Here is a 22539-nt window from a genome sequence, read left to right on the forward strand (position 1 = left end):
CGCATTCAGCGGATTCAACCGCTAAGTAACAATCGAATATAATTGGTTTCTACTTTTAGGTCCGACCAATCAGCGTCGAATTACATCGGAAAATCTAGTAATGTTGCCCAACTGTTGAGTTCGCTGAATGCGGCCGTTGGTCAATCGTTGCTGGTTACCCTAGGCACAGATATAATTGGCTGTGGCCAATCGCAAACGGGACGCTCCGCGCATGTGCTACTGCGCATGCGCGGGTTTTGTCCACGATTTTTCCATATTGCGTCCGTATCTTCTTTATCGCAGTCCATGTTTTATCCGTTTGACGTCTGTGCTGTGGCTGTGGCGTCACGGACGTACACGTGCGCACCCGATCAATTAATAATGATTTGGATATCGGGAAAAAAAGAATAAAAAAAAGGAAGCGTCTGCGATCTAGAGTCTCTGGGTCGTCTGCGTTCGAGGTAGCCATCGTGCGCATCGGGACATAAACTGTCATGGTACGTAAACAATCGCGAGACGTCGGGCTGTCCGATCCGGATACGTGTCCGACACACAAAAGGTCGTACAGATCGATATGCTTTCGTATTGTTAACATGCCAACCAGGAGGTAGGCGAGGTGATGAGCGATAAGGAGACAATGGACGGCGTACGGCGACACTCGCGGGCGCTCTGCGAGAGCGACGAGATTGAGAATTCGGACGAGAGCAGCGAGAGCAGACCGTCTGGGGAAAGATGGGCCCCAGTTGGGGCGAATGACGGCGATGAGTTCGGGGACGAGTATAAATACGTCAATGCCAACATAGACAAGTGCGTCTCTCTCTCTTTCAACAATCTGGAATATATAACATATGTAACATATAATCTATAGAGAATGAGAAATCATGATCAGATTTTAGCATATATTCTTTGTAAGGATGAAGAGAGTTACCTGGACCTAGAATTGTTTATTTTTCGAGTTATAAATACCTTTTCTTTATGACAGAGCTTGCCAAGAATGCTGTTCAACTTGCTGAAAGTAACTTTCTGCAATAATGTTTGTCTCTCGTCAACATCTCGTGGATTATTTAAAAATTTTTAGAATTTTAATTTCATGACACAAAGAGTGATGATATTTCAGAATATTCTTACAGTAGCAATATTTTAAGTAAGAAAATTTGAAATGTCATAAATAATTCAGAGGAGTTTAATCACAAAATATTTTTGGGTCATTTGGTTTTCTTCTGCTAATCCATCAATTGAATTTTTGGCAAATTCTGTTATAAGCAAAAGTATATACTTATAATTTACAACAAAGCATTTACATGATTCTATTTATTTCATATTAAGACATAAAAATCATAATTAAAAATGTAAATAGAAAATAAGTTTTTTCATGCATTATAGGTAAAATAATTTCCCCTTATGTTTCTAGTCTTGCTTATGATATGGAGAGGGTGAAAGTGCTGGAAGAGGAGCAGGAGATGTTGAACTCGTCTCTCATAGCACTAACCACCCACTTTGCTCAGGTACAAGAATCGAAACTATATTAATCCACAATTGAACTTGTCTTACTTTGCGCTTAATTAATACTAATATACTGATTAATGAAAACTTCTGTACAGGTTCAGTTTCGTCTACGACAAATTGTGGATGCACCAGCCAGCGAAAAGGAAACACTGCTCAAAGAGTTGGAGGAATTCGCGTTTAGGGGAATACCGGATGTACCAAACAGCTTATTGTTAGAAAGTAGATCTATCACGCCGATGTCTCCTGTAGGCTGTGATCGAAGCGTAAGTCATAGAAAGCAAATTTTCTACAATTTTTTCAGTGTAGATGACTTTTCTATAGTATTTTCATTAACTTTTCTTTATCGCTTTATTTAGCGATTTTATTTTTATCGCTTTAATGCATACCTTTACTCATTCATTCTACATCTAGTCACTTTCATTTTTTTTTATATCATACTTTTATATTTATCTCTTATTTATTACTCATCTCTTTTTCATTTTATATTTTATTTATTTATATAAGTTATAAATTTATATTTATGTTTTATACCTGTGTTTTTTCTGTTCTTTTAATATAATTTCTAAATGCACAATAAAATTTTTCAAAGTATTCTTCTTTTAATTATTTATTTTATTTTCATATCCAGACACATCCAATCCTTCTCTATATGTTATTAATTTAAACTGTCATAGATAAAAGTCTGCTTAAATTCTTGTTAATGCTTTCAATTTAAAAAATTTTTTTAGCTATAACAGTAACGATAAGAGAACATTTTGCAAAATCCCTTTTTTTCTTAATGCTTATATTTAATATTATTTGCTTAATCGCATTAAAACTATAGGTAACTGATGTAATTACTGATGCGGAAGTCGAATCCAAAATGGCATTGCAAAGAACGAAACAGAGAGAATTGATAAGTCAATTGAAATCTCAATTAGAAGATCTCGAAAAATATGCGTATGAGACTGGTGATGCCGATCTACCGCAGAGCGTCATTCTCGAAAGGCAAAATATCGTAATTAGTGAGTTTCAGAATTTTATCGAAATATATTGCGCAAAAGAGAGGAAATGGAAAATAATAAAAACGCTCTACTCGCAGGTCACTTAAAAGAGAAGTTGAACTTTGACGTTGACGATCTATGCAAATTACCGGCGGATGATCTCAGATGGCAAGTCGATTATGCCATAAGTCAAGTATGTGAAATTTCGAAATCATTGTTTAAAATATCTCGAGGCTTTAATAAAATCTTAATTCAAAATCAAAGATATGCAAAGGATATTCAAAATTGTAAAAAAGCTAAATATTTTTTCGCTTAATCCTTAAATAAGTTATACAAGCTATGATCAAAAGAACATGTGTCTCTGAGATATTTGTGTAGCATAACGTAATATTTGTATGCGATATAGTTGAAGCAACTGCTAATGATATCTCATATGACAGATTGTCAGCCCACTGAAGATGAAGGAGCAACTTGTCTGCCAGCTGAAGACGCAGGTCGCTGATTTGGAGCGTTTCATAAACTATCTTCAGGGCGAAGTCAGCACGGAAACGTTGGCGTGCACGTGTGCATGTCCAGTGCACGCAAGCGGTTCATCGGCCTCCTACGCCAAACGGCATTTTGACCGGGGCAGGGGGCCGATTGAGGGGGAATCGAACAGCGCCAGTCGCACCAGGACCCTGAATACCGTGCGAAAGGTAGTCGCGCTCCTGCATATGTTCCTGATGTCGCAGCTGGGTTGTGGCAGCGAACGAGTACGTCGGAACTTTGGCGGAAATAAGAATTCGGTACACAATTGGCGCGACCTACGCACCAGACTGGACATCGCCGTCGAGCACGTGCTGGAGACGATCGCGGAGATGTCGCAGCGGCAGCAGCGCCGGCCCGACGACGACGACGAGGAAGATGATGACGATATCGATGACAACGAGAACGACTACACATCAGACTCGGATTCGGCGTCTCATGCCAACGCGAAACTCACGTCTGCCGTAAGGAAACATCTCGCGACCTCGATCAGGGATCTCGTGCAGCACGGCTTGACCGCGGATGTGACGCGTTCCGGATCCAGCGTTGTGCCGTTCGTTGGCTGCTTTCCGCAGCGCGATGTCACATCGGCGAATTTTATGCACGTCTGGGAACTGATACTCAAGTACTACGAGATTAAAAACGGACGACGTTACAATTCCAGTCCCGCGCAGAAGCTGTCACAGAGCTTCAATCTCGACCTTGCGGCTGGGAGGATAACTTCGTCGAAGCAGGTATCCACGTTATAAAAGATGCAGGATGTCCAGGAAACTGCAAATTGACGAGAGAATAAAATAAATAAGTCTTTCCAATTGATTGTCTTCGAGAATCTTCTTCACGCTGGATTGCAATACTAATATATGATATCACTGGACATTTTGCGCTCAAATGGAAATCCTGTATCATTATTTATCTCTATATATTTTTTTCTAGACCCTACTGACAACCATAGGTAATATTATTGCCTCCCATAGTCCATACAAGCGAAGTTACGATTCGCACTTTAAGGCGTTCGTCTGCGCGGCTTTAAAGTGAGTAATGGCATGATATTGCTTTCTCAAGTTTTTTTATTATAGCTCTTCATCAATGTGCATTTATTTATTATAGTTATTTGTTAATTTGTATAGAATAATTTTTGTTTTTAGCGCGAATAAACTGGTGATATGGCTAAAGTTGATCCTGCAATGCCAATATCTTCTGGAAAATTATTATCTTTCATGGAGCTATGTTGTAAAGACAGGTACGTATCAAAATTTAAATAATTAAAGAGAGGTAATACTTTTGACGATAAAACTTGTAGGTTTCCAAGATGCATTTCATACCTTGGACCGCCTCACCAGTTACAAGTTCAACTTACCGATAGATTTGGCTGTGCGACAGTTTCAAAATATAAAGGACGCATTTTGATTGTACAATCTTACTATTACCATTTCATACAAATGACAATGTAGGCCATAAAACTTGCATATACCTTTCAGTATCTTCCATAACACAAGCTATAACACAAAGAATTGTACACATAAGCGATAAAAATGTACAAGGTGAGTCACTAGGAATAGAATACTTAAATACAGTTCTCTCACAAGTACGAAAAGATCTGGAGCACAATTTAAATAAAAATAAATTCTTGATACATAATTTTTTTTCTTTTCGTTAATGTTTCCTTTTTAATGGAATATTATATTCCTGTTAAATATTTAATGTAATTGTTAATGTAATTATAAAAATGTTAAAAATATTTAAAATCATCCAAATTGTGCTCTATACGATTTCCTTCGTACTTTTAGTCTAAGAAAAACATTTTATTTCCGGTAACTTATGCTGTATATGAGCACGCATTAGGAGATCTCAAAGTATCGATTCGAGTCACGTTCCTTTCCTTAGTCCCTAAGTGTTCAGCATATATTAGACGTATATATAGGAAGAGTTGAATTGCAATAACTATTAGGCGTAATAATGATTTAAGGTATCGCATCAGATATTTGTATAAATCAGTTATAAATGTACAAACTTGTTTCTTGATTTTCGCTTATGTAGAATGATAGAGTCTACAAATGTTGTAAAAAAATTTTGATTAGAATCTACATCAAGATATTTTTTGTTCGATGTAAGCGCAAGGCGTGTTAAAGATACAAGAACTGAGTCAAGCAAAGCTAGTCACTTCGGAAAATAATCATTCCATATTTTGCACATTTATGCTAAGTATCACAACGCATTTAAGAGAGAGAGACATAAATACCAAAAATGTGTAATATCATATCGTAACTAGAAACTTGTTGCACTGAACACATTTATATCATATATAAAATATTTTATGTATATCTACACCTAAATTAGTATAAGAAAATGTTATATATATATATATATATATATATATATATATATATAATTCATATATAAATATATATGTTGTAGGCTGTTATAAGCTGTTGTAGCGCTTTTTATAAAATCAAAATTATTTTTACAAAAAGATTTAGCTTTTTTATAGGACGTGGAATTTTTTCGTCTGGCGTCTTATAAAAAGTCTAGGCCTTTTGTGTAAAATAATGCTAAATTTACAAAGTCTGCGACATATATAAAATATATGTGATATCTTACATAAATATAAATAAGAGCAAGATGCAAATCGAGTTTGTTTTTCATAAAACCAGTGAATTATTTTAAATTAATTAATTTTATAAAACCAGTGAATTATTTTAAACACACACACACACACATACATAAACAAAAAAAATGTAATTGCAGAAAATATATCTGCAATGCAATGTAAAGACATAGTCGTGTACAATAATACAGTTCTTTGATTGGTCAATATTAGCTTTAGATATTTAATATAATATATGCAACACACAAAAAAAACACGTACTCCATTTTTGTTTAGAGACATCTGTAATAGAGGAGAAAATAATCTAAAGTAATATGAAATTGGTTGTTTATTCCTTCCGTTAAAGTTGTACATCTCGGTAAAGTTTCGTACTTTTTCCCTCAAGGTGTTTGTGATACAATTATATCGATTATTGGATATTTTCAGCGTGATACAATTGAAATCTACAACGGAAAGAGCGATCGAAAACGGTACAATCGGTACTGTATATACTGTATAGAAATAGTATAAACGGTATTGTCAGCGGTATAGATTCGTGAGACACGTTTTATCGATTATTTACAAAGATCACACTACACCGATTGTTCGTTGGAAGAATTCGCATGTCTTATCGCGTTATGTCATTGAGTTGTCGTATTTCGCAGAATGGAGGAGTTACATCGATGTATGGAAGAGCGCGTCGATGGAGAAACTTATTTCCGAAATCCTTTTTTCAATCCACATTGAAAAACAACAAAGAAAAATTCACGGCGATTCTTGTAACGCGTGATTCCTATTTTTCAAAAAGATGTGGATATTTTTTTTCTCGGAAATAAATCCTCTTCGATTTAATTTTTTCTGTCCTCGTTGCGATGACATCCATGATATCGCAGCGTAGTACTTCATTTGATATAGCGAAAATATCTTTCCTGATAGAGACGTACCGGGTGGTGTTATCTCTTTCTTTTCCTTTCTTTTTCCTTTTAACGATCAATCGGAACGAACACGCGAATTACTCGTAAAAATAAATTGACAAGATCGAAGAAATACTGTTACATATAGCTTATGCATACTCTTACACGCTGAATAGAAGGAAAAGAAGAAAAAAAATCCTTATACACGCAACACCTATAGCGTATGTGGATACGATTCCTTTGTATAGCAACAATAATACATTTATTGGAATGTAATTGCGGCAGTGATGAAATGGCTAGTGTCGGTTTCAGTCTCGGTGTGTTTCGTTAAAATTACAAGTCGAACGAAACAGCAAATTATCTTCCTAACAAGGCAGTTAGCGAGTCGAAGGTCGCGAACTATAAATAAGTGACAACTAAATAACACGATTAGCCTTTTCCGTAAGGTATTTTCCCATATACCTACATCGTATACTAAAATCCTACTTCGAATTTCTCTACGCATCACACATTAAACATAATTAGTAAGCTAAACGCAATTAAAAGAGCTATGCAACCGATGTTGAAGATAATTTTAAAATTATTATACACACAAAAAAGAAAATTATAGCGAAACGTCGGTTTGCATCGGTAGAAGAAACGCGATTTTCCTTAATTTACAACAATCTTTCAGTGTACACTCATTTAATGATTCGCTTAACATTTTTTCCTTATAATTCTTTTAATTCTTCGACACACTTAATATAGGTTTCATTTATGTCTTTTTTTTTTCTTTAGTACAGCAAACGATCTAACAACCTAACACACGTCTAACAATCAAGGAGCCTCTAGATATAACGTCGCTAAATGCACTTTTATAGCCACACTGCTTTTATATTATTATTTGTACAGATTCGAGTTATGCTTTGCTAAAAGCGTTACTTGAATCCGAAATTAGAGCTGCCACTTTAATATTTTACTATCTGAAAATATTTATATATATGAGTATAAATCGTCGATTTTTCTTATATAAGATGCACAGAGAACGAATCTTAAATATATTTAATAATGAAAATGTGCAACATTCGCAAATATTTTTAAAAACATTTGTAAAATTTTATAAATATATATAAATAATAAATAAATAAATTTTAATAATAATATAACTTAAATAACTCTCTTATAATAATAAATTTTACTTTATATTACCGAGAAAAATAAGGATAATATAATACGAGAAATTAATTTTCTATCTATAAATAATTGCTTTTTAAAGAAAGATAATTTTAAACAACTTTATATTTTGAAAATATAATGAAAATAATTTAACCAATTATGAAATATAAAACTTTTTCAAGAAAAATGTATAATGTACATGTATAAAAATAACATGCTACATTTTTTAATGAATTATATAAAAGAATAAAGATCTCTTTCTTTTTGTATAAATTATACTTAGAAATTTTAATTAAAAAGTAATAAAAAAAATAAATATTAAATTATAAAATTGTCATTTATAAAAATTATTTTCAAATTAAAATTACATTGATACAAACACGCGCGAATCCATATATATATTTACATTTATTATGAACCGGAGATAAAAAAAAACTATCTTCGGAATTTTTGATTCCGAGAATCAGAAAAATGGCAGCTCTAATTGGATAATCGGAAGCTAATTGAACACTAAATAGAAACGAGCGTCGATCTTTTCGAGTTAACACGATATCCGAAAGAAGAGATTTTCGGGAAAGTATAAAAGAGCAATACTATGTCCCTCGATAAGGACGAACATCCATATTTTAGAAGACGAAGAGAAGTTAACGCAACATCATACAGTATTGCGCTTTCACTTTATACATTGGTCCTTTTCTGACTTCTCGCGACTGATAACTAATTCAATATCGTGGTGAATTCAATTAAAAAAAGCAGGCAGATATTTCACATCACACATGATACACAATACAGATTTAATTACCTGGAAATGTAATCGAGGTAAGTAAAGATGCACATAACGTGCTAACTCTTATTTTTAATTAATCTGTTACACAGTGTGAAATTTCTGATTCAAAATAATATAATGCAAATTCTACACTTTACTTAACTTGCATAAAAATGAAATTTGTTTATACTTTTTTATAACGATCTTTCTTCTCAAACTTGAACTGTCCAGATGATTGTTATCTTTTTTAAATACATTTTGAGAGAAATATTAATTTCTATTAATCTTTATTAATCTTCCTTAAAACACAAAATGCTATTCAGGCAACATTTCTATATCTAAACTATTGGTACAAGTTAAGTCTATCTAAAGTTTTGAATTTTTATTCTCAACATTTTTCATGTAAATATAAAAAATATTTAATATTTATTGTCAAAACGCAAATTTGAATTTTAGATCAATTTATTTAAATAAAATAATAAAATGAAAAATGTTGAGAATATTTTTATATATATGCCAATATCTAGAATACTTTATGTAAATTTTTCACACTGTGTACGCGATTGTAAAAAGAAAATAAAAAAAAACTAAATCGATTATTACCGTTATTACACTCGAATACGTAGCGGAACGTTGTCCGACCTGCATTCGACCTCCAATTCCTGCCTGATGCCGTCAAGGGTCTGGTAGATTGTGCGAAATGTAGGCCGGTCAGATGGTCGCCTGTTCCAACAGAGCTTCATCAGATCGTAAATCGACTGCGGTGTATTATCTGGACATCGCAATACATCGCCCTCTTTAATGTACTTGACCACCTCTTCATGCGTCATTCCGTAATATGGTTGCAACGCGAAACTGAAGATTTCCCATAAACATACAGCGAACGCCCACACGTCCGATTCGACAGTGTATTTGTTGTAAAGTATGCTTTCGAGAGGCATCCATCTGACGGGGATAGCGTCTTGTTCGTCCCCTATATTGTTATGAGAATATTATTACATTTTCCATCGTCTAGATATATTAAATATTAATAATACTAATAAGAGAGAATGAGAAACAACCTTTATAATAATCCTGCAAATATATCTTCTGTGATAGACCAAAATCGGCGATCTTGACAATCATCTGATCATTGATCAGACAGTTGCGCGTGGCTAGGTCGCGATGGACAAATTTTCGATCGGACAGATATACCATACCGGACGCCACTTGCAGGGCGATGTTGATTAGGTCCATGTGTGAGAGCCGCGAAGGCTCTCCCGCTGTGGGACCATTGTCATCTGCCGTGGTGGACATTCGGATGACGTAGTTGCTGGGCGAACACGAGCGTAGGAACTCGTTGAGATCACCGCGGCCCATGTACTCGAACAGCAGGCACATCGGTCGGCCAAGCGCGCACACACCCAACAGCTTCACAATGTTGGGATGATCGAACTCGGCGAGGAGACACGCCTCTCGCTCAAAGTCTCGCAACAGATCGTCCGATGCCTCTTCCTTCAACATCTTCACGGCAACATTCGTGAATTCCTCACCCGCGATCAGCCCTGGCGCTTTTGCCTGGAACACGCGACCGAAAGCGCCTTGGCCCAGGTCCCGCACGTAAATAATATTATTTCGCGGAAACTCCAGCTTTTCCAACTTGGGATTCAGCTGCGCGCTCGTCTTATGATACGCTTCGTTGTTGGGAAGTTTATCTAAATCAATGTTCACGTCCTACAAAGAAGGAAGATTTTTAGAATAGTTGCATTATTACATAATCAACGCGAAAATTGTAAATATAAACAAAAAAAGAAAATATAGTTGAAATAATATAATTTATAAATAATATATAAAACATTTTTTAAATTATATTTAATTGTGTATATATGCATATGAACACAATTACTAAAATATTTTTTAAATAAACGCACCTGATTATCAGTTGGATTATAGCCTCGATGACGTTTGTGCAGTCTTTGGCTCAGGAGGATAGACAGTAATGCACCGGCTATGATTGCAAAGCCCAATGCTGATAATATGAGCACCAGTGTGTTATTAAATAGAGTATCCATCGTTATATCTTTTGATTCAATCTCTACTTTAGTTGTCATGTTATCTGAGTAAAGATATTGAATCGTTATTTTGACATCAATACTATTTATTGTATTAGGAAAAAATAATTAAAGAAATATTAATTTACATTAAAGATATTTGTAGAAAATATATTTTATAAATAAATAAATAAACATTTCTTTGATACAATAACTCGAATTATTCTTTTAAAAAATATATTTTCGAATTTTACTACTTTCTAAATGTTTTGATATATAATTTACATAAAAAAAAATTCTTAATATTTCAATTATACCCACCACATACAGGAATATCGCAATGCTCCCAACGTATGAGGGGATCGGTTGTGAAGCACCATGGCACTGGCTCATCGCCACCCGCATTTCTACAGTAATTTTCACTGAATTGAATCTGCGGGAAGACATCGGGCGGTTTATCATGATTGTGCGGCACTTGGGCGCTCCACGATTGGCAGTCTAATCCAAATTTCGTTTTGTTGACCTTTCCCATGTAGAATCTACCGTTGCCTCTGATGCAATCATCTAAAGTCAATACGATAGTTTATTATTATAGCTTTCTATAATCTGTTTTTATATCATGTGATGTTATTCAAAAAAAGGTGCAATAACTTACAAGTGACAACTTCCTCATCCATATCGGTAAGGTGTACATGCGAGCAAGTAGGCACTTTCTTGTTCACTTTGGGCAGGCTCTCGCATTCCGGTAGCACGAAGTGTCCACGCGAACGAATGTAAATGTCTCTCTGCTTGTTGTCCTCGATGATGGCCCAATCGTTGAAGCAAAATTGCTGACGTACAGCCATGCAATCCTCGTAGCATAAGGGTAGGCCTACCGATTCGTGACATAACGGAAATGCATACATGCACAGCATTTTCTACAACAGAATAGAAGTAACAAATATTAACTCATTGATTCCTCATCCTTTGGAATATATAATTTTAAGACAACGCACTTCTGCCGCCGAACGACATGGCTCTAGAAGCGTTTCTATCAATTCTTCCCAGAGATTCGACGTGATCTTCTCATTCAGCCATCCACCGGGATTGTCGTTGGAATCATTAAACCAGACTTTCCCGATACCAGTGAGATATTTCTTGCAGATCTTGCCGCTGTATGGTGCGCAGTAACCCTGCGACTCTGGCTCTGGAGGAAACAAAGAGTTTGTATTTCTTTCACATTTATACAATAATTACACTGAGAAGATACATACTTGCTTGTATGGCACTGAAGTGCAGAAATATCGCTAGCGAATAAATGACAGTCCAAAACACCATTATTTACATTCATTTACATATACATACATATATAGATGTATGTATATATTTATTTATATATACGTAGATCTATATGTATAAATATATATATATATTTATAAACTGTTGTAAAGTGATGCGAATCTCGAGGAAGGCTCACATATTCGATAAAAAAAACAGGCGATTCGTAAAGTCCGCGAACGTTTTCACCCCTCTTTACTTTTTCCTCAACGGTTACATCGAACTATTCTAATCGAGTGACCGAGAGACGCGATGACCAAATATCTTCCGCGAAACGATTTATTATCATATTCCATAACGAGCGACCACAATAATCGAGCACATGAGATCTTGCGTGATTCCTGATTATTGATATTTTTAATTTATCGCTCTACTTTTCGGTATTAATCGGCAGTGTATCATGGCGGTATCAGTTCAATTTGGAGGTTATGGTGGAGCTGCCTGCGCCATAGATTAAGAATAAATTGTAAGAGAGTCAAACGCGCCACAAAAGAGATAGCAATGAATTTAGGTTATGTCTCTTTCTCTCTCTAAGCAGTAAATTCACTAGATTAACAAAGTACCGCAATTTTGATCTCAATAAGATAAGCTGGAGCAAAAATGGCGTCCGATAGTATAGATATAGGCGATTGTTGCATTTCTCCACGCAACAACCTGGCATTTTTGATATTTTCTTCTTTTTCTGCGCAACAGAAGGAGTTTTCTCACCTCACGCACAACAGGACACAGGACAAACCAGGATCAAGGTTAGAAAAATTGCACTTAGTATAGATAGCTACACAAAGTGTGCACTATCTGCACTATGCGGTACTTTGTTAATCTAGTGACTTTACCCGCGAGAATGTCAAGGTTCGTTCGAACGTGTAACGCGCGTAAACATAATACACGCATGTATGTACGCCAACAGCTCTTTTAAGAAAATACTCAGGACTGAAACAGTTTCACCAACTGGTCAATTGACGAATTTTTTGTATCAGTGATTGGTAGAACTGCCTTATATATGAAATAGTTGAATTGAACTTTTTTGAAAAGTTTATTCGTCGTTGTCGCGATATTAACGTCCGGAATAAGTGGAATATATTCGTAAGTTATATACAATTTTATTTAAATAGTTGATTGCTCTCGAAATACGATACTCGATTATACGATAGGAATCAAAATTATAAATTATTACTTTGTTGCAATCTTTACGAGCAATGATTATTCTTGTATTTCTATTTCGTTTCTATCCTAATATATATGTGTACACACACACACACACATTTAGAATTCTAATATAATAAATAAATATTCTCTCTGATATCATTTGATCTAAATATAATTTGATTCAGAACGCGCAATAAAACGATCGAATAAAAATCGGATAATTAACATAACGGAAATATATATTTTTAAAGTTATATACAAGTGTATTTATATACATGTATATCTTTAAAGTCACACACACACACACACACACACACACACACGGATTAATTATTTATTAAACACACATCTTTAAAATTACACACACACGTACACGTACACACGGATTAATAATTTATTAAACACACATCTTTAAAGTCACACACACACGTACACGTACACACGGATTAATTATTTATTAAACGATTACTATACTTCGTACTATACTTCGTTATTTCCATTTTTATTTGCAATTATGATCTTTAATAAAGATTTCTCATCATAATAAAAAAATTTTATATCGTTTATCAAAAGTTTAAATTAGATTTAAAAGATTTATATTATTGCCTCTTTTCGATAATAATTGATTATTTCTCATCATAATAAAAAAATTTGATATCGTTTATCAAAAGTTTAAATTAGATTTAAAAGATTTATATTATTGCCTCTTTTCGATAATAATTGATTATTTCACTGTATCTATTTCGTGAATAGCTATCATTACAGAGATCGCGTAGAGTTTGACAATGCAATAAAATTAATAATAAAATTTCAATAAAATTAAATACAAATTAATTATAATAATTAAATATAAATTTGTTTATAATTAACTAAACTTATTAATAATTAACTAAATTTGTTTATAATAAACTTTTTCTACGTTGAGAAAAGTTCTTCGTTTCTTTTGGAATATCTTAAAGATTCTTTTAATTAAATTTTACAAAATATATAATTATTAAATTTATAGTATTTAATATTTAGAAATAAATAGATAATATTTCATTTTTATATAGATTAAGTATACGATATTATTTATTAAAAGAACTAATATATCTTTTATGGATCTTTTTGTTAAGTTAATTATTTAGATCTACGATTCGATTGTTTTACTGCATTTCAATCCGAATTCTATATTTAAATGATCGAAAAATAAAACGATAATAAAATAATAAGCAATATATCTATTTTAAAAATAGTGTATATAAATAATAAATAATAAATAATTTTTATAAATTACTCACCGCATGTCTCTGGCTGCTTCAGGCTCTCTCCCTGCTTTCTGTCCGATACTTTTCCAGATGTCCTTCTCTTTTGTTGTTTCATCCTTTGTTGTTTCCTCGTAGCAATCACGTATTCACTTGCGAACAAACAATTATATTTCAGTTAATTATATTTCAGTCATATACAGAAACGATCGCCACTTTGCAGGGCACTCTCGATCGCAAAATAATCATACGAGATACGTATTTTTATAATATTATTATTATTTTATTATTATTGCAAGAGAAGAACACAAAAATTACAATAATTCGCTCGATTTTTAAACGAAGCCAAAATCATGCACCACTTGATTCTTACACTAATTAACTATTTCTATTTGTTGATGTATAATATATGCATAATAACGCGAATCATAAGATTAAAATATTAAAGTAATGTAAATTGATGATACAGCAATCGTTTAATTAATATGATATATATGCATGCAGTTTAGGAAAGTTTAAAACATCGGGCGAAATCGAATTTCATTCTACGCAATGTTAAAGAAATAATTATTATTCGTAAAGTTCGATAATCGGAGAATATTGCGAGAAAATTTGTAATTTTTGCCCCTTTCGCTTCAATTTTTATTTGCAATAATGAAAGATCGCGTTTCGATGAATTTATCGTCGCCACAATTGCATTTATTATAAGAGTTAATTATTTGTCATTTGTAATAGTCGAATTATTATATTTTGATCTAATCGCGATCGTACCTTTAGGAAAAGAATTCGATAATACGGAGCGGTCCGTATCGCTACTTTCTCCGTTGGAATGTCGCCGTGCGAATGAGGGGAGGTCGTCGCGTATGTAAACAATAGCGCGCTACGTCACAAGGCCAAATGACGTCACAAGGTCGAATGACGTGTTAGCTCGCTGCCGAAATATTTAACGCGTACTGTGACGTATGTGAGAATTGTATTTATATACAAGTATATTTTTAAAGTCACACACACACACACGCGCGCGTACACTGAGAAAAAAGTTGTTAACTCGACTAAACCGTTTAACTAAATTATTATTTTTTTAATTGAAATATTGAAATAATCAAGTTAAATAAATGTCATGTTAGATTTATAATAGTTAAATATTCCAATTAAAAAGGCAATAATTTAGTTAAATGGTTTAGTTAAGTTAACAACTTTTTTTCTCAGTGTACACAGATTAATTAATTATTTATTAAACCTCACGAGATATATTAATCGTTTAATAATATAAATGTATTTATATCCAAGTATATTTTTAAAGTCTCACACACACACGTACATTGAGAAAAAAAAGTTTTTGTTAACTCAACTAAACTGTCATTTTTAGTGTACATTATTGCAGTAAGTGGAATAAAGAGCAAATCTTTTGGCACATTTAAAATGTACAGGAAAGTCAGTTTTATCTGATGCGTTTTTTTCAATAGAAATATCTGAAAAAATTCATACGTCTTTTTTAATCTTAGTCTTTCTAAATAAAAATTAGAATAATAAATTTGCGAAATAATTTGCTTTAATATATTTTTAGTGCAAACATATGAAGCAAAGTGCTCAAGGTGCATCACTATGAAAACATCGATAGAATAAAAAATAGATCGTATACAAAAAAATTAAAATATTTACACTACATATTTGATATAGCATTTAATCGATATGTGCAGTAATACGGTAAAATCTAATTTACTCTCGAATTTTTTCACGAAATTTAAACTACTAAAAAAATATCAGATATTCAAATTGTTCAATAGTCTTGTGAAAGAAGCAGTTCTCGCTTAAAGAATCTTTAGAAAAAAAAAATAAAAAAATTCTAAAGAAAAAAAAGGACAAGAAATTTTAAATCTCACATGGATATTTAATTTTATACTAATATTTTTAATGTAATACTTCATTTATAAAGATTTTATTTTGTGAAACGTTTATACATAAAAGTACAATGATTATACGGCTTCTTTAACCTATTGTTTCATCTTCGCATGATTTTCGTTTAAATAATAAAATATTTGTGCCTCTGGATATTTTTCTCTGGAAGCTTTATGCAATGTGTGTAACTTAAATCTGTTAACGTACAAGTATTAGAGTAACGGAATAAGTATATGTAATTTGATTAAAAACACGTGTTTTACATGAACTTTTAATTACATATTTTGTTAGGTTACAAATAAAAAAATCATGCTTGCGCGACGCGATTCTAACAATTTACCGACATGCACAAAATGATGATTTTACCGGCAGTCGAAGTATCGGGATTACGTAATTCTGGCGTTTAACGCGAATGCAGATGGCGATACTAAACAGCAAAGAAAGATGGCTGCATGAGTGAAACGCGAGGCGCGAAATATTGCATTTCGTATATCGTTCTTTGCGAAAAAAATGTATGAAAGTATTGTACGTATTCGCGATTAACAGTTCGGTATTGATGAATACTAATCAACGCAAGTATAATTTGTCGTGCATTGGATATCTCTTCAAACTCTGTATATGAATCGCTCTCAGTCTTTTAAAATGCAAAAATAAATATTATAAGATTTGACTTTGGAAAAGCGCGATAAAACAATCGAATCATTCGTAATTCATATCATTAGCATAATATACTATGAATTTTCTACGTTATATATTGAATCGAAATTGCGCGAAAGAGGAAAAAAAGAACAAGCCTATGAATAGACATTTCCATCCTTTACTAAAAGAAAAAGAAATTAAAAATATATCTCAATTTTTTTTCTATTTCTTCGGGCAAGTCTACATATATGACCAATATGATTAATTGATTCCATCTTTATATATTTATCATTATGTGCTATTAATTAAAGCCGTAGACAATATTCAGAAATCAAAGTTGTGCGAACGTTGAGCGCAGGAATGGCCATGGGCAGAAACGAATGCGCACTGGTTCGGCCGCCATGTTGGCGCGTGACTGCGACGTCACTGCGACGTCACTGCTACGTCAAACGCGTCATACGGCCGCCATGTTGGCGAGTGAATCGGAGTCATACGCAGTTACACGGATCGTCGTACGTCCGCATTTTTCGCATCTTTTAACCGTTTTTAAACGAATATCGCGAGTGAACGAGCGTCGAGAGTGTCGAAGGATGATCGCGCGACTTTTATAGTGTGTCGATGGAAACGCGCGACAGCGATTTTTGACGATATTCAATGATGGCGTCATTGCGAAGATGGAGCGAAGTTGCGTCGCATTATTCGCGCCCTTGATGATGATTATCGGATGCGAGCGAATATCGGGATTGCCGAATAAAGTGTTGCGCGTTCGCGTTGATGATATCGTGTGGATTTGTGTGCATCAAGATCGAAATAGGACGTCCCGAGGCGAGCGAACTGTCCCGAGGAGGAGCGGCCTGTGGAACAGCCGGTGAGTAGATTTCATTTATCATATTTGCGTGATAATTCGTGCTCATTCGACGCTTATACAGCATCGCGATGTCCCGAATTACATTCGGACAAATCGGCATCATAATTCGATTCGGTGCAATTCAAATAAAGTCGATCGCGTGAAGACGGTTATGCTACAAGCGATTTCAAATTTATTTTGTATACGCGCGCGCAGTGCTGCACAGCCTATCTCGTAGGGTTGCCAACTGTTAAACGATAAATTTGTTTGTTCTAACCTAACCTAACCTCTCAGTGTCTTTGGATATCGAATGTAAACACAAGCGTATGCTGCCTGGATTGTATCATGCTTTCAAAAATAATATTTAATTATTTCATTAGTGTATTACATTTTATTACGTAGTATATTAATCGCATTAAATGTGCGACGTATAGTTTTACACATTTTAATGAGGAGCATATAATATAATTGGTTAGATTAGATTAAATTAAAACAAGCTGCTGTGATTCATTTAACGTAATAGGATTAATTTGACGAATGTGCAGCTATTGAAGTTACATGATATTTGGACACATTTTTAAAGTAATCATGAATGTCTTATCTCATCTCGATTACATAAAATTAAAATATAAAATATTTATGTATTCCACATTAACATTATTTATTACAAGTACTATATTATTTTTCTTATATCTCAATTGTATTATCACATTATTTCATCGATGAAGCTTTTCATATACCGCAGACAATATGATACTGTGTGTGGAATTTTACACACGTAATACGTGGCACAAAAATAATTTGCTCTCAAGTATTGTGCGCATTTCTTAAAAATAAATCAAATTAAATTATTGTCAGAATCAAAACATCGCTACATTGCCAGGATTGTATCTTATTATAACTACGATATTATCACCTTTTAATATGTGTGCGCAGTATTACATACATAAAATATATAAATTTATTTGAAACGTACTGAAATCTTTATCTTATTTATAATATTCATGATATTATAAAAGAAAATTGCAACTCTAATGAAACAGAGCAATGGAATAATTGGTTGATACTTATGCTGGTCTACAATATTTACCCTTTTTTCACCATTAGACTTTGGTACTTTTTTTATTATACAGATGTTATCTGTAAATATAGTACTCGTAATATTGTTTCTGTATCACTGTAAGCATACAAAAATGATAGCATTTGCAGGTAATTATGTTATACTTTTATATCGTAAGAAAGAGAAAATAAAATTAAAGTTGAATACTGAATGTGCTCTAAAGTAAATCTCATCTAAATAAATAAATGCATAAATGTGCGCTCCACATTCCTCATGAAAAAAATACATAATATTAATCTTTATGTATTATTTTTAGATTTGGTTTTTATTCTTTTAAATTCTCTAGATAGACTTTTCATTTCTGCTCTCTTTCTTTCCAACTACTAAATATACTACTAATCTATCATTTTTAATATAGATCTGTCATTTTTAGTGTACATTATTGCAGTAAGTATAAAAAATAAAGAGCAAATCTTTTGGCACATTTAAAATGTACAGAAAAGTCAGTTTTATCTGATGCTTTTTATTCAATAGAAATATGTAAAAAAATCTGAAAAAATTCATACGTTTTTTTAAATCATATTCTTTCTAAATAAAAATTAGAATAATAAATTTGCAAAATAATTTGTTTTAATATATTTTTATTGCAAATATATTAAGTAAAATGCTCAAGGTGCATCACTATGAAAACATCGATAGAATAAAAAATAGATCGTATACGAAAAAATTAAAATATTTACACTACATATTTGATATAGCATATTTGATATATTGATTTGTTTCATGATATATTGCAATAATTAAAGTATGATTACTGATATAATCTGCCATGAGGCTACAGAGAAAGCCAGCTTTAATTCTTTATTTTGTTCAATATTTTTAATAATATAATAATTAAATTAAAGTTCTATGAAAATATGCTTGAAATACTAAATAAATAAAAAAGATTGTTTCTTATGTACAACCTTATAAAGTTTAAGTAAACAAAAAATCATTGTTAATAATATACATATATAAATTGATAATTAAATAAAACAATTAATTAATTAATCGACACAATCCACGTTTTTTTTAGCTTTATGTCTAACATATATATATATATATTTTTATAAATAAAAAATATTACTTTCTAATATAATTAAATAAAAAGTAATATGCCTTTAAATACTTTATATTCACACTTATTGCAATAAACCAATCAAAGAATGCTTTTACATTCCTTCTTGTACTTTGGCATACATATCCTTTATGCCAATTATCTCGCAACACGCTTTTATCGCATGATGACAAACCCCATTATCCTTCATGAATTTTCTTTACAAATATATTTTTATATTTTCAAACTGTGTAAAGAAATCATGTAACACTGAAAAATACAAAGTGATATTAAAAGAGAAGAAATAAATTTTATATTATATAGTATTGACAAGTATTTTCTTACCAGTGTGTTCCTTATATGTAGGAATATACATTAATCTTTGACCAGTCCTATTTTTAATCGTCTTTAGGGATGCTTTGGCTTTTGATAACGCAAATCCAGCCAATCCATTTCCATTCCCAGTTACTATATATGAATTGATTCTAGTCTTACGTGCTAAATTACTGGTCATACAAGTTATCATTTTGTTTCCCAAAATCCAGGTTTCAAAACTTTCAAATGTATCTGCAGAAAACAAAGATATTAATTATATAAGATTCTAATATTTAGAACTGAAACATCAAAAAAAAAAAAAATTGATAATAGACATCGTATCACATGATTTTTGTATGTATGTAATTTAACCATTATAATCCAATAATAGCATAAATATTAACCTTTTCCAATAAGATCTAATTCAATGCTTCTGCCATCCATTGTAACACTCCTCCAACCACATTTCAATGGCGATAATTTTATTTGCATTGGCCTGGTCTGACTTTGTGGTAATTCCATTAGTTTTTGCTTTCTTTCAAGATTTACAAGCAGTTTTAGCTGTTGAATTAATTCTTTTCCTCTAAACACAGAAGTGTTCAGACCAGGAAATTGTATCGGAATTTTTCCCATGCCAATTATTTGCCCCTTAGGTCTCTCTTTTCACTACTCTTCTTGCTCTACCTCTGCGTCTTCCTGCATTACTGATACTTGTCACACCCTTTCATAATTCATCTTCAGGTTCTATAGAACAAAAGCACAGTGAAATACAAACTATTTTCTATTATAAATATAAACTATTATCAAAATGCTATATCCATAAAAGTTCTACTTACTATTCCCAAAGAACATAGAGTTTCTCACATTATTTAATAAAGTGACTATTTTTAACAAATGTGAATGACTGACAAACAATAAATTAAACAATATTAAATACAATAATATATACCTGAAAAAATTTTCATAATTTTATTAGAATTAAATTGATAAATTAATTTTAAATACATATTATATGTTAATTACATATAATGATTTAGAGACAATAATATATTTCATTTGCGTTACCATTGTTTACAGATTGAACATTTTTATCAAATTATTTACAACTCTACAAATATGTAGCATACGAAAAGCCATTTTAAAAATCTATAAAACAAACAACAAAATTGTTCATAGTTTTCACTCTGTTTTGTCATAGTCTGCTTTTAGGCGATCTCTGAAAGCAATGCATCCTATAAACAAAATAATATAAACATGAACTACGTAGTCAAATCTACGAATGTTTTCAATGGGTAACATAATTTCGGATTATATTCCATGCCTCGTACACGAAATGTCGATAACATAAGTAATGCAAAACGTTTGTATATATTAAATAAATTTGTAATATAAATAAGTTTTGTCATCTCTCTCTCTCTCTATCTATCTATCTATCTATCTATCTATCTATCTATCAAGTATAATTATTAAAATATATTACCCGATATTATATTATATTATATATTAATCACACATTATCTATCACCACCATCGCCATTATTATATGTAATTTAATATATACTACCGTTTAATTAAAAAAATATTTGCCTCAATTAATTTCAATCAGAAAGAAGAATAAGAAACATCATAGATCACTTGGATAATTTCTAAAGACAATACGCCCTCTGAAATAAAAACGTGGACATGAACTACGAAGCTAAATCCTAAATGTTTTCAGTAGGTAACATTATTATGTATTGTTCCGTCCGTAACACAAGTATCGATAATGCAAAACGCTAAATTTTTAATACAAATCTAAAGTTTTAGGTGGTCTTTCTCTCCCTGTATTAATAATATAATTAATTATTAATATATTCCTTGATACAATATATTAATCACACATCATCCATCATCACCATCGCCACCGCCATTTTTACGTGATCTTTATCACAACGGTTCATCATTGAAAATAAATTATAACACAAAAAATATTCTAGTTTATTTTTAAATATTATTTTTAAATATTAAATAATATAAATATTAAAATTAAAATAAAAAATTGACTTAAATAATAATAATTAAAAATTAACTAAACAATTGATAATTAAGAGCCAATAAAAAGCGCGATAACTGGAGCACAAGAAAAATCCTTTCTCTTTTAATTATTATTATATTTCAAATTATTAGTATATTTTAAATTACTCGTCACAATACATACAATAAATACGAACGTTTCGGATTATCTTTTAATCTACCTTCAACGTGACATTAATATTATTACACATTCGAAAATATTAGACAATGACATATGAAAAATTATATAAATCAGATGCAGATAGCATTTGTAATATCTGCATGCCGATTATGAAACGATTTATATAATTTCATATTTATTCATATTTATATAATTTTAAATGTTATTGTCTAATATTTTTTATGAGTAATATAATGATACGCCTTTAAATTTCTTTTCTAGATGCGATCACGATCAACACCGAAAATTATTTATTATAACTATATGATTAATTAACTTTTATAAATAACACATAATTAAT

At 32.0% G+C, this 22539-nt stretch overlaps 3 protein-coding genes across 6 annotated transcripts; 1 reads left to right on the forward strand and 2 right to left on the reverse strand.

Annotated features, from left to right (window-relative positions):
* Positions 1 to 293: 293 nt before the first annotated feature.
* LOC105250647 (RUN domain-containing protein 1) lies at positions 294 to 4643 on the forward strand. Its single transcript, XM_011256837.2, has 10 exons — positions 294 to 476; positions 584 to 786; positions 1391 to 1484; positions 1581 to 1748; positions 2309 to 2489; positions 2567 to 2661; positions 2909 to 3727; positions 3927 to 4024; positions 4139 to 4233; positions 4294 to 4643. The coding sequence occupies exons 1-10, from the start codon at positions 474 to 476 to the stop codon at positions 4398 to 4400; spliced, it is 1863 nt and encodes a 620-aa protein (XP_011255139.1). The 5' UTR covers positions 294 to 473; the 3' UTR covers positions 4401 to 4643.
* Positions 3712 to 15128, reverse strand: LOC105250648 (tyrosine-protein kinase transmembrane receptor Ror2). 3 transcript variants are annotated; one of them, XM_025411620.1, is made up of 9 exons: positions 14921 to 15128; positions 14186 to 14301; positions 11438 to 11628; positions 11098 to 11359; positions 10764 to 11006; positions 10323 to 10507; positions 9474 to 10125; positions 9016 to 9385; positions 3712 to 3764 (listed from the first exon to the last, which is right to left on the reverse strand). In XM_025411620.1, the coding sequence occupies exons 2-8, from the start codon at positions 14265 to 14267 to the stop codon at positions 9021 to 9023; spliced, it is 1980 nt and encodes a 659-aa protein (XP_025267405.1). In that variant the 5' UTR covers positions 14268 to 14301; positions 14921 to 15128; the 3' UTR covers positions 3712 to 3764; positions 9016 to 9020. The 3 variants fall into 3 exon arrangements, with proteins under 3 accessions (XP_025267405.1, XP_025267401.1, XP_011255140.1); XM_025411616.1 differs by lacking the exon at positions 3712 to 3764 and adding an exon at positions 8028 to 8448 and having other exon boundaries at positions 14921 to 15127; XM_011256838.2 differs by lacking the exons at positions 3712 to 3764; positions 14186 to 14301; positions 14921 to 15128 and adding exons at positions 8028 to 8448; positions 11696 to 12205.
* A 4625-nt stretch (positions 15129 to 19753) lies between these two features.
* On the reverse strand, positions 19754 to 21506 carry LOC112639151 (28S ribosomal protein S5, mitochondrial-like). 2 transcript variants are annotated; one of them, XM_025412229.1, is made up of 6 exons: positions 21486 to 21506; positions 21071 to 21237; positions 20842 to 20954; positions 20410 to 20749; positions 20036 to 20257; positions 19754 to 19960 (listed from the first exon to the last, which is right to left on the reverse strand). In XM_025412229.1, exons 4-6 carry the CDS (start codon positions 20636 to 20638, stop codon positions 19911 to 19913), a joined length of 501 nt encoding a protein of 166 aa, XP_025268014.1. In that variant the 5' UTR covers positions 20639 to 20749; positions 20842 to 20954; positions 21071 to 21237; positions 21486 to 21506; the 3' UTR covers positions 19754 to 19910. The 2 variants fall into 2 exon arrangements, with proteins under 2 accessions (XP_025268014.1, XP_025268009.1); XM_025412224.1 differs by lacking the exon at positions 21486 to 21506 and having other exon boundaries at positions 20842 to 20909; positions 21071 to 21376.
* Between the last annotated feature and the right edge of the window lie 1033 nt (positions 21507 to 22539).

Source organism: Camponotus floridanus, unplaced genomic scaffold, assembly GCF_003227725.1.
Source record: "Camponotus floridanus strain SB8 unplaced genomic scaffold, Cflo_v7.5 scaffold107, whole genome shotgun sequence".
Lineage (NCBI taxonomy): Eukaryota > Metazoa > Arthropoda > Insecta > Hymenoptera > Formicidae > Camponotus > Camponotus floridanus.